This window comes from Hippocampus bargibanti, linkage group LG10 (genome assembly GCF_051943395.1).
Source record: "Hippocampus bargibanti isolate YZ-2025 linkage group LG10, ASM5194339v1, whole genome shotgun sequence".
Classification (NCBI taxonomy): Eukaryota; Metazoa; Chordata; class Actinopteri; order Syngnathiformes; family Syngnathidae; genus Hippocampus; species Hippocampus bargibanti.
Genome location: NC_142743.1, coordinates 21,710,322 through 21,722,824, shown reverse-complemented (window position 1 = coordinate 21,722,824; position 12,503 = coordinate 21,710,322). Strand labels below are relative to the sequence as shown.

The window sequence follows — 12,503 nt, the reverse complement described above, 5'->3', positions numbered from 1 at the left end:
AAGGTGTTGGAGGTTTTGCTTCTCATCCAAGAGGCTTCGTCAGCGAACTATAATTTTTGACTTCACTGTGATTTTTATCCCACTCCCAAAAAGGCAAAAGAAATAAAAATCGGATAAAAATGTCATTGATTCACTTTTGCAAATATGGGGACAACATGCAAACGCAAGATACAAAGTTCCTGAAGTTTAAACATGACTCGCAGACACATTATCATGGCTTTGGAAAATCAGAACACGTCTGAAAACAATAGAGAAATGCAGAGAGAGAAAATATATGATTGCCAATTACCTTTTTGTTGTTGGTCAGTAGTTTTATCAATAGATGGTGTTATTGCATCGTTACTGTGCTATTTCTGCTTGTATGCATGAGTACTGTAACTGCTGCATAGATTACATGTTTGAATGGGTACTACACAAATTCAAAAATTCTAACTTGTGGACATCATTGGATTTGAGAATAAAACCAAGACAAAAGACAGACCGTTGAACTTAAATGGATTTTATGGAGAACAACAAATTATTACTCCCCCCCCCACCCCTAAATCCAATTCTTCACAAGCAGGTAAGGCTCTGCCTCTCCTGATTACATGCTTCTGCAATAGGGCATGGACAAAAACAGTTTCCAGGTATCCACATTTACAAAAAGCAAATAAATGAGTCATGTAACACAACTGAGTGGTCAAGACTTCAACATCATAATATATGAAAATCATAAAACATGAAATGTCATTTTAAATGCATTATCACCATTGTTCTAAAGAAATAAATTGAAGCTTAAAGGACAACCGACATCACTTTTTTGTTTCCTAACTGACATCAGAAAAACGTTTTATAGCATCTAAAATACCCAAAATGATATGAGTATGATATTTTTAGTCAAATGCAAAATACCAATAAAAATGACTTAGTGTCCAAAATCTATAAAAAAAAATGAACAAGTGGCCAGTTTCAGAAGGTCCCACACCCTTGTTGGTGGTGTCACCCCAAGACGTCTTGCCTTGCTGGAGAATCAAAACAATGGCTTCAGATTCGGAGAATATGCTTTCTTATTACTCATCCAGTTATGAATATGATTCAAATAGTTCTGAAGAGGAAAGCATACGTTTGCAATTGATTAAAAAAATTATTCCGGGCCATTTTGAGGTATCTGGGAGGTATCTGGTTTCCACAGGCTGATTAATTCCTTACACGGAGCTTTGTCGCCCTCTTCTGCCTCTTTTTGGTGCTACACGAAGTTTTCATACCAAAAAGTACAGCAGAAGGACTGCTACAATGTGTCCTTTTTTCGGTGAGGGGCGTTCCTTCAGTGACGTAACGCGAGGACTCGTCACCAACTCAAAAACAAGACTTCCGGAATATTCAACGCGAGTCTTAAAACGTAAAATATAGCTAAATGCGGTGGAATCTTTGTAAAATACGCTCAGTAGAAATCATTTGAAGCCATTTTAAAAATTATGGACACAACTTGTCCGGAGACGTCGGTTGTCCTTTAATGTGTATTGTGTTCTGGTTTCAGCTTTTGGACATTTTTATTGAAAAATATTACGCAATCTTAAAAAAGCTTTATAACTTCAATCGAATACTGTCCAATATCTTGTTTTTTCTTCATGTGTTGGAGCTGGTGGAGACCTCCTTCAACTTTCCCAAGTTCAGAAACTAGCCTCACCTAAGGGTACACAAGATCATTGGGTAAAACGGTTTCTGTATTTACACTTGCAGAAAGTTTACAAATGAAAAACCTGTATTTGATTTACAGAGTAAAATCAAACCGCTTCCACTGATAGGAACAAGAAAGCTGTACCTGCAACTTAATGTAGCTGTGGAGGCTCAGCAGGAGGTCTTTGGCCTCCGGAGTCATGACGAGAACTGTGAAATGAGCATCCAACAACAGGCAAACCCAATCTATAATCTAGAAAAAGAAAAAAAGGATCACCCCAACTGAATAATTTCTGAACAATGTTATAAACTAATTTTTTTGGTAGCTATATTGCTACAAAATCAGTACTGGAGCTCTAAGATGCAACTTTTGGAATACAGAACAGTAACAATGAATAAGTCAATTAGCCAATGACTGCATGTTTGTATTCACTTTGTGTGTAAAACATCACAGCATAATTTATATATTGCCATTGTGTACTCAGTCGGCAGCAATTGTTGTAGTTCTTTTATATTCAACTGTACTGTATAATGAAAATAATTAGGATTAAAATTATTGTTACAAACCTGTGTGACACTGGGGGATGGATAGCCGTGATTCTGCGGAAAAGTGTCTTGGTTATATTTTAAGTAGAGGAACTGCAGGTACTGGAGGAAAAGCTTAATAGGATGAGAAAAAAAAGTAATCATTAAGTGAAAATCTGTTTGACACACGCACACCAAACACACACTTTAGTGGATAGGCGTCAGAGTGAATTTCCAACGCACCACTAGGCACAGGATTTTGGCTGCCAGTCATGGGTCCAATTTTAGTACAGTATATACAGGTAACATCTGAGTTACGACCGGCGTGAGTTACGACCACCCGTACTTACGACCACGACCGCCAGACCCTTTTTTATTAAAATTGTACCCCTGGCACGGCAACGCGTACTACAATTTTGGCCAGCCAGCATGTCACACACTTGCACAGCAACGCGTGACTATACTCAATACAGTAGTTATACAGTGCAGATACCGTCTCGGCAACATGTGTAGTACACAGTTTTTTCCCTTCGGCGTCCACCTGAGTCAGTGTGTGTGTGTCGGGTGACATCTTCTGGCCGTTAGCAGGGAGAGCGATTTTTCAACAGCTGTATTCTTTACGTAAAAGGGTTTTCTTTAACCCACTATATAAAATCTAAATATTAATCGATAATATGAAATATAGAATCATGAAAAAGGCGCTAAAAGTAAGTATAATGAACTGTACAGTAAACAGTTTTGTATACATTACAAGTACAGTTATACAGTAATAAAAATCGATAATAGGAAATAAATAATAAAAATGACACTAAGTTATATAATTTATAAATGAAGTGTAAACAGTTTGGTACATAATAGTATTCAATAGAAACATTGCCTGTCGCGTAAACGTCACGTCGGCCATTTTCAATGGATTTCAACTTACGACCGTTTTGTCGGAACGGAACCCGGTCGTAACTCGGATGTTACCTGTCCAACTTACATTTGACTACAAGTAACAGGACCAGTCAAACAATGAAAAAAACTGCAAATTACAGTCCAATGATATTGTAGTCCAGTCGAAGTCAAAGTCAGCTTTATTGTCAAATATGCTCATATGCATGACATACAGCACAGATGAAATTAATGTCCTCTCGGACCCAGCATGCAAGACACTAATAGTTGGCCAACGTGGCTAAAAAAGACATACAATTGACAACAGACTATACATGTAATTTCTGAATGTAAAGTGAGGTAGTGTCGTATGTAAAGTGAGGTAGTGACGTATGTAAAATTATCACAGGAAAGCATAGCACAATCAGTGAACTTACAAACACGTGTTGGGATGAAAGATCTTTCAAATGTGGAAGGAGGAGGTCATCGGTGTAGGATGTCTGTAGAATCTCATTTCTGCACACCTCCAGTCAAGATAACATTCACCTCATCTGTAATTCTGAAGCTTATGCATCGCTATCCCGTACTTTATTCCCAAAAGAGTGTGTGTGTGCGTGCATGTGCCGGTAAAAGGATACAATAAAACAGCTTTCTGTAAGCCAACTGGACAGCTTTGCCCTGGTGCCGTTGAATTCTTAGTCTCCTTGTCATCTTTTGTCATCGTGACATTGGAGTGGCATTTCAAAGAGGAGGAGTCACAACCATTCCGCAAGCCAATCTGTTCTCTGGAGGTTAGAGTTTCCATGAAGGAGAGGCTATCAGGCTCCAGATTCACTTTCTCTGCTTCACTGTCTAGCATGCTGCAACAACAAAATGGTTCAAGTTAACAATTCATTTTATATTGAAAGAAAAATAATTTTGGAAATATGTATATTTTTTTTTGCAATTGGTTGATTTGTCTCGTGTGTTTAATGTTACAACTCTACCTAATAAAGGCATTCAAGCAAGTGCAGGTGACCACTTCTGGGATGTCAGGGAAAAACCGTAAACAGAGCTGACACAGCATATAATCCTTCTTTTCCAGGGCTAGTTCGATGAGGCCAGGACATACACTGTAAAGGACATTGAAGTCAGTTTCATCTGTTTCCAAAATAACATTATACGTCATGCATGTTTTAGAACGTGGGAGGAAACCGGAATACCCGGAGAAAACCCACACGGGCTCGGGAAGAACATGCAAACTCCACACGGGGAGGCCGGACGGGCCGGGTGTTGAACTCACAACCAATGTGCTAACAACTGGACTACCGCCCCATATTTAATCAATACTTTACAAATGCGTAGATTTTATGTGCAGTACAGCACAGGTGTCAAAGTCAAGGCCCGCGGGCCAAATCCGGCCCGCCACATCATTTTTTTCGGCCCGCGAAAGCAAATCAAACTTGTTAAATTCCATGATGATTGCTAAAATCTGAGCCAAAATTTCATATTTGTGGATGTCAACCACAATAAAAGTCATTATTCTTGACTTCAGATTTGAAAACGAGTTATTCATTAATTTGCTGTGTGCTCTATATGTAATATTTGAAGGCATTTAAACATTCTAATGGGTTCCCCAAATTCATAACGGCCCTCGAGAGGAAACCATAACTACACTGTGGCCCGCAGCAAAAATGACTTTGACACCCCTGAAGTACAGCAAAGGATGCATCTCAAGTCTTTCCGCGACAAAAACACCATTATAACTTACTAACCTGTGGCAGAGAGATTGAGTGCGTACTAGCTGTGCCAGCACGGTTGGCAAATAGAAGGCAGTGTCAGCCAAGCTGCGGGACACCAGCGACAATGCCACCGGTCCCACTGACTGATTCAGATCCTGAATGTCTGTTCTGCAAAAGAGGCGTTGCACTTCTTTCTGCACTTCCTTTACTGGTGAAGTCTATGAGGCAAAAAATAAAATACAATAAAATAAAATAAGCAAGGACTTATTTCATCTTACAATTGTACAATAGCGGATATCAATCAACAGTGGCAGACAACGGCAACATATGCCACAAGATATCAAAACGTCTTCCATTGCACAAGTATGAAATCAAAGTGTAGCTGGTCCACCAAGAGAGGAAGTTGCTAAATTACATTACAGTATACTCTAACCGTAATCGATTTCCACCCCAGAACAAATGAATGAAACATGGTCTAAAACAGAAAAAAAACATTACCTTGATGAGCTCCAAAACCTGCTCAACTGTTAAACTGGAGGCTGACTGACTCTTAGGTGTTCTTCTCTGGAATGACAGTAGGATCATCATGAAACCACAATAAAACTACAAAAGCCATAATTAAAAAAACATGACAAAATGATGCACTCAGCTCAAATCAAAGAGCCTGTCAAATAATCTGTACCATCACTTTTAGGATTTGGGATTGGTTAAATCAAACTCACTGTCATATGGAACTATCCTTAGAAAGTTAGAATTTACATACCAACTTCCTGTTGTCTATTGTTCTGGCGGGCTGAGCTTTTTCTTCATGCAAGATGTTGTTCCAAGAAGGCACTGACACGAGAGGCTTGGATTCTGTCAAATTTGAAAGAAAACACATTCATTGAGCGAACAATCAGTTCATTAAACGCTTTTTATGCAATATGAAAGACTACATGCTTTAAAGGACAACCAACACCATTTTTTTGTTTCCTAACTGACATCAGAAAAACGTTTTATAGCTAAATACATATACAATATATCTAAAATACCCAAAACACGCAGGCTGATATTTTTAGTCAAATGAAAAACACCAATAAAAATGACTTTGAGTGTCCCAAAACTACTTCAAAATGACCTCATAAAATTTCAGTTTCAGAAGGTCCCGCCCCCTTGTTCGTGACGTCACACCAAGACGTCTTGCCTTGCGAGAGAATCAAAACAATGGCTTCAAATTCGGAGAAGATGCTTTCTTTTTACCCATCCAGTTATAAATATGATTCAAATAGTTCTGAAGAGGAAAGCATACATGTTTGCAATCGATTAAAGGAGTCCTTCCGTGTCATTTTGAGGCGTCTGGACTGCAATGTAGCGTCCCAAAAAATGCACAAGATGGCGCCCAAGCTTCGTTGGAAATGGGGTGATTTGTCTGCTAGGAATTTATGTCAGCTAGTATTAAATAGTAGTCGTGGTGCAACACACGATTCACCATCGCATTATTTACGTGTTTTCCTTCAAATTTCGTCATCAACACGAAGTTTTCAGACCAAACAAAGTACCCAAAATGCATTGTGTGTCGCTTTCTCGGTCAGTGACGATACCTAACGTGACGTCACGTACGGACTCGTCACCAACTCAAAAACAAGACTTCCTGAATATTCAGCGCGAGTCTTAAAACGTAAAATATAGCTATATGCGGCGGAATCTTGGTAAAATACGCTAAGTAGAAGTCATTTGAAGTGATTTTAAAAAGTATGGACACAACTTGTCCGCAGGCGCCGGTTGTCCTTTAAATGTGTGATGAAATGAGAGAGAAATCGCATCCAAAGTTTGCAGAAATATAAAGCAGTCTCCTATGATCCCATTTTTTTTTGTGGTAATAAGTCTTCCACATGAGAATTGGACAATAATGTCTCAGTAAAGTGTGTCGACATTTCACAAACAAAACGTGGGAGTCTACACACTTAAGCATCAAGAGTGTTCTTGTTATTCATCTTGTGTAGTAGTTTCAATGTTTGAGCTCACCTTCAGTCCTGAACTGCTTCAGTTTGCCCAAAGCTGAAGCAAGCGAAGATTTGCTGCATCCATACGGAATAACAGACAACGTTTTGCCATGTGGAATGAACAACTTGTTGGAATAACACCATAGCTAAACATAAAAGAGAAAGGGGACTCAATAACAATAATGGGCCCGTGTGAACAATTCACTTGTAAACTGCTATCAAGTTGTGAGGAGGGAATGGTATCCTGATCACAGTGGAGAGCAGAGGTGATACTCTACCAAAGTCATACAGTCCTCCATCAGCACTCAGCAGCTGGAAGGACAGGGAACATTGGCCTACCATCCAAATTCTGACCATGTAAGTCGTTGTTCAAATTTCCATGTGTTCATATGCCACTCCTTTAGCTAACCATGCAAAGCCTAAGTCACGGGGCACCTTTTAATAACTAAAATTAAACATTTAGCTGTGTGGATAAAAAAAAAAAGAAGAATACACATGTTGTGTCCTTACCTGTCCAAAGATTTTACCAGAAATTTCTTTTCCTGCTTGAACTGTCTGGAAATTTATATTCCAAATGCAGAGGAAATCTGAAAGGCAAACACAACACTGAAGCCAACACAAAGTACTTTAGTCACAGATTCCCAAGTATATTCATAAATAAATTCATTAATTTTGGCCAGTTTCTGCAAAGGGAGCTGGACCTTAAAAGGGAACTTAAAAATCCAGTAACGGTTGTCCAAAATGTTCACTATGAATAACATAGGGGCCACTACAGAGTGTCATGATTGTAATCGATTAAAGAATTTATTCCGTGTCATTTTGAGGCATCAGGGGTGGGAAATGTTGTACCCAAAAAGGCAGAAAATGGTGACAAAGCCGTGTAAGGAATTAATCAGCCCGTTTCCACAGGCTGATTAATTCCTTACATGGAGCTTTGTCGCCCTCTTCAGCCTCTTTTTGGTCCTACATGACGTTTTCAGACTAAAGTACAGCAAAATGCATTGATGTGATGGAAGGACTGCTACAATGTGTCCTTTTTTTCCGGTCAGGGGCGTTCCTTCAGTAACGTAGGGTGAGAACTCGTCACCAACTCAAAAACAAGACTTCCGGAATATTCAGCGCGAGTCTTAAAACCTAAAATATAGCTATATGCGGTGGAATCTTTGTAAAATACGCTCAGTAGAAGGATTATGGACAAAACTTGTCTGGAGACGTCGGTTGTCCTTTAATGCACCAGTGATTTCCTGAACCAGTCATATCCTTCAATTAAATGCAATTCAATGCAAATGCAATCAATTAAATGATTTTCAGGGAGTTCATTTCATATACCTTTCCCACTTCCAGCTGATGGGTGGGGAACGCCAACCACAGCAACATGGGCTTCATCTAGAAGGAGGGCAGAAGCCGCATTCAACTTGTCCTCGTCAACAGAAAGAGCCAGCAGCTGATTATGGGGCAGTGAAAAGGTTTCAGCTCCTCCATCGGCCCCCGTGCCCACCACAGAAATCACACTCTGGTATACATGCCCATTTGGATCTGTATTAGAGAAAAACAAGATGGCACATCTTAACTTAATCTACTGCGTTGCTGACACTTGGGCAATGTCCACCAATAATAAATTTAGCAATCTCTGCAATAATGCTGCTTCAACTTTGAGCATAAGATTTCCTGTAAAGTCATTACAATGTCATCTTAATGTCAAAATTTATGAAACCAGACAGAAGTATTTAAATAGTAAAAAAAATATATGCTTACAGAGGTAAAGCAGTTGGATGAGTTTATCTCTGTAGCACGCAGAGAAGCTGAGAGGGGACAGGCTGGAATCTTCTCGTTCCAAACGATACTTGTGCATAATGTTAGGCTTCACTTTCTGCATGTACAAAAAGTTTTCCCGCTTCTACAGAAAGACATTGAAATTCAAAAAGCCCAATTTGCAAGTAAGAAACACAGGCAGAATTCACAAAATTAAAAGAAAGGTAACTACAACGAACACAACATTTTCATTCAAAAATATGTGCTGGAGTAGCATTTTGAAAATTATTACGTTTTATAAGTACAGTGATGCCTCGGTTTTCGACCATAATCTGTTTCAGAAACCTGTTCAAAACCCGAAACAGCACTTTCCATTAAAATCAATGTAAAAAATCTTAATCCGTTCAAAGTCAAGAAAACAAATTTTTAATTATTTCATCGCATAAACGGGGTAAAACTTAATAATAGAGCAGGTCATGTGTAAAATTCTATAAAAACAAACTTTTATTTTCACCAATTTTCTTTCTGCCACGGGGCGTGTTTGCACCTATCCCAGCTGTTTTTGGGCAAACACAGGGCACACTAATTTTTCAAACCATCCGCTGCTTTCTTTAAAATCATACTATTCAGGAGATCTTAACCAAATATGTCAGCATTTTCGCAAAAATAAAACAACAACAATATTAATGCGTCGGTCACAATGAGGAAGACGTGACATATAAGGAAGTGACGAATAAGGAAACAGAGGGTAGTCGAGTGATGCATTCAGATGCACCCAGTTTGGTTGAGAACCAAATTTCGGTTGTATAACCGGGGCATAAAAATATTACATTTTTGGTTGAAAACCGAATGGGATGAGAACCGAGACGTTCGAAAACCGAGGTTTGACTGTACTTTAATTTGGAAAACTATGACTGACTGTGGATCTGGTGTCTATAGCACTTTACACCCCACAAAATATTTGTCAAGCTGTTTAGTATAATTCTCTATATAGGCGATGGCAATAAAAAGCTTAATGCACTCCAATTCATGATGGCTTTCGTGTTTGCAGTTCCTCTTTTGTCAACTACTTGGTGTGTTACTCTGTTGCACACCTATGATGTAAAATTGACATTCCTGATGCACCTACGACCATATCGAAAAAACCATAAAACCAGATTGAGATTTACTTGAAATAGACCATGGTAATATGATGTCTCTGCAGCACTTGGTGTAAAAGGAACATCACGATAAAAGCACTACCTACAAAATACACTGTTGTACCTTTTCTGTTGTGAAGATGACAAGTTGCTGAGTTCCTGCCATTAAATTGGTGCTCCACCTGGACACAAAAATAATGATCGAGACAGCAGCACAAGTGAGTGGGGCATAAATAAATAAATTGATTGATAGACAAATAAATCAAAAATAGAAACTCAGAGACTGATAATACCGGAGTCCATCAATTTCAGTTCACCCAATTTCTCAAGTGTCATTTAATTTGTTAGCGGGTTTGTTGTTGTAACAAGGCTTCTTTTGCTAGGGATTTAGAGGTACAGTATACTAAAGCTGCGGGTCACAGCTAGTGGTGTAAAAGCAAATGAACCCCTTAAAATATACACCGCGTATCTACCAACTGGTGTTGTAGGTCATAGTTTGCGCAGTGTAATCATTACAGCAAGTGTTACATTGAAGAAACCGGTCATTTATTTGAATAAAGTGTAGCCACATTTTGGCTTACGCTTGCACGATGCAACTCGGGATCTGGGTTTCCTTCCTGAGTTTTAAATTCTCAATTATTGAGCAAAAGTTGTATTGATATTGATCACCACACTATTGCACTACATTGGGATATTGAATTATTTGCCCCGCCAATAATATATGGTTTTAATTTGGCAATATTGAATGTTCTGGCTGTACTTTGCATTTTTCTAGAACCACACTGTAGCATTCTAAGAAGCATGTAATGCTGTGCACCTTTGTATAAAGTACAAAACAGCACTTTACGTCAAAACAACTACAAAATGAACCACTACGTACAGTACACATTGTACTTCCGACGCCTCTCTGAGAGTGCATCACAATCTTTGCAAAGGCTATTTTTTGATGCACAATGCCATATTGCCATAGTACAATGTTACCTAATTTTTTCATCTGGAGCCAACACTTCCTCAACAGTTTGCTGAGGAGCGGAAAGAAGAGAATCGAGAAGTTTCACAGCTCCTTTCTGAAACAAGACCACGGAATCTCCTCCAGCGACACAATGAACCCTCCAGATATCCGACGGCACCTGGGCAAAACACACTTGATGATTTAAAAACTCAACCATTCAACACATTTAAAAATAGGTCAGGATACAGTACATTATTTGTTTTTAGCCTATATTAAAACTTAGAAAACACACAGCAGAGGCAACAACCATTAGAAATTAATACATTTGAAAATAAATCAAAATGATCATACTTACAGTCGCTTTAAATGTCTTATCCAAGAGAAGATCATCTTCCTTCCAGATTCTGATCACCTGAAAAACACAATATTAATTGTTAAATTGAGATGTATCCTGTTACTTTAGTTCACTTAGATGTGTCTACCTTGTTGTCGGTAACTGTCACATATTCTTTAGTGTGTGGGTTGTAGACTGCTGGACAGGTCAAACGGTTGCCTTGCTTCACAGACCAGCTTCCGAGGGGCTTCTGATCTGAAACCTAAATACATCAACATAAATATCAGTCACAACAATGTAATTACAGCAAGAACTATATAAACATTTAGATAACAAAATTACACTATTATTGTGTACATAACTCCAGTATTACATCTGAGAATTAGTTAATGTTAGCATATAAATTGATGTTTTGGGTTGACATATTTTAGTTTTATGCTACAGGACCACGTACCACCTATCACTTTTAAATAACACAGTTGCACCATTTAATGCATTTAGTTTAATTTACTTGCACGATAACTCTGATGAAAAGAACTGTCGGTGCCAACATGAGTTGTGCAAGTTTCAATTCTCCAGTCCTGCTACCTAGTTACTTAGCCACGGATTGCTAGCTGCTCCATAAAAACGTTTTAAGCTACCTTGTAAACAGTGACAGATCTGAAGGCGTCAGTGACGATTACATGGTCGCTATCCCGCTCCTCTTCAACGCCCTGGATGCTGGAATTTGTCAGGTTCTGAGATGGAACTATCCCACACAACGTGTATCCCTCATACAGGGCGGCCATGCTTGTTTGAGAGAGACGGGACTTTCGTTGATCTCGCGAGACCGTAGAAAAAAAACACGGAACTTGAATATGAACTCGTCACTCAAAATTACGTAGTTGGATTTGACCCCGTTACCGATGATGCTCTAGTCTAGTGGCGACAGTGATACAATTTCTGGATATATTTTAGGTTCTTTTATTAGGACTACCGTCTTCGTCGGATGGAGAGGGCAATTGACATGCGCGCCTCATGCTCCGTTTGGTCAGGCATCGCTAGTCGAACAAGCAAATACGATTTGCTCATATCACTCCACTCAGTTTGGAATCGATCCAGGCAGCGACTTTTCAAACGTATCTGAGGGGATCTAGGTGTTTAAATAGTTAGAAGAAAAGGGGTTTGTTGGTAAAATGTATGTTGGACCATACATGTGCGAGTCGGCGTGTAGAAAATGTTTTGCTTGAATGGCTGGAGATTGGAAGAAGTGGAAGCTATACAGCGTGCGGTTATTAGCCTCGTGTTTGCCTTGCAATTCAATGCTGTGCCGTGCTGTAAATTATGCACAACGGGATTATCTAAATACCTACTTCATAAGGCTACTGTCTGCGTGTTTTCCATCTCTACCTGATGCAACACCTTATAAAAATGAAAAGGATCGATACCAGGCTTGTGCAAAGCTTACTGAAGAGCCAACCGTGTGAATCAAATGTGTTGCAATAAGGAGGGATCGAGAACATGCAGCGCAACAGTCACATATAGGATTGGTTTTTGACTCCTATGATTTATTTGGTTCATGCATTGGCA

At 39.1% G+C, this 12,503-nt stretch overlaps 1 protein-coding gene across 1 annotated transcript; it reads right to left on the bottom strand.

The window, feature by feature from the left end:
• Positions 1-483: 483 nt before the first annotated feature.
• nol11 (nucleolar protein 11) lies at positions 484-11,740 on the bottom strand. Its single transcript, XM_089007140.1, has 18 exons — positions 11,576-11,740; positions 11,083-11,196; positions 10,956-11,012; positions 10,630-10,778; positions 9,773-9,830; positions 8,513-8,654; positions 8,087-8,293; positions 7,268-7,344; positions 6,780-6,903; positions 5,539-5,630; positions 5,274-5,339; positions 4,809-4,993; positions 4,041-4,166; positions 3,693-3,914; positions 3,492-3,570; positions 2,224-2,316; positions 1,802-1,909; positions 484-1,666 (listed from the first exon to the last, which is right to left on the bottom strand). The coding sequence occupies exons 1-18, from the start codon at positions 11,720-11,722 to the stop codon at positions 1,553-1,555; spliced, it is 2,160 nt and encodes a 719-aa protein (XP_088863266.1). The 5' UTR covers positions 11,723-11,740; the 3' UTR covers positions 484-1,552.
• Positions 11,741-12,503: the final 763 nt, after the last annotated feature.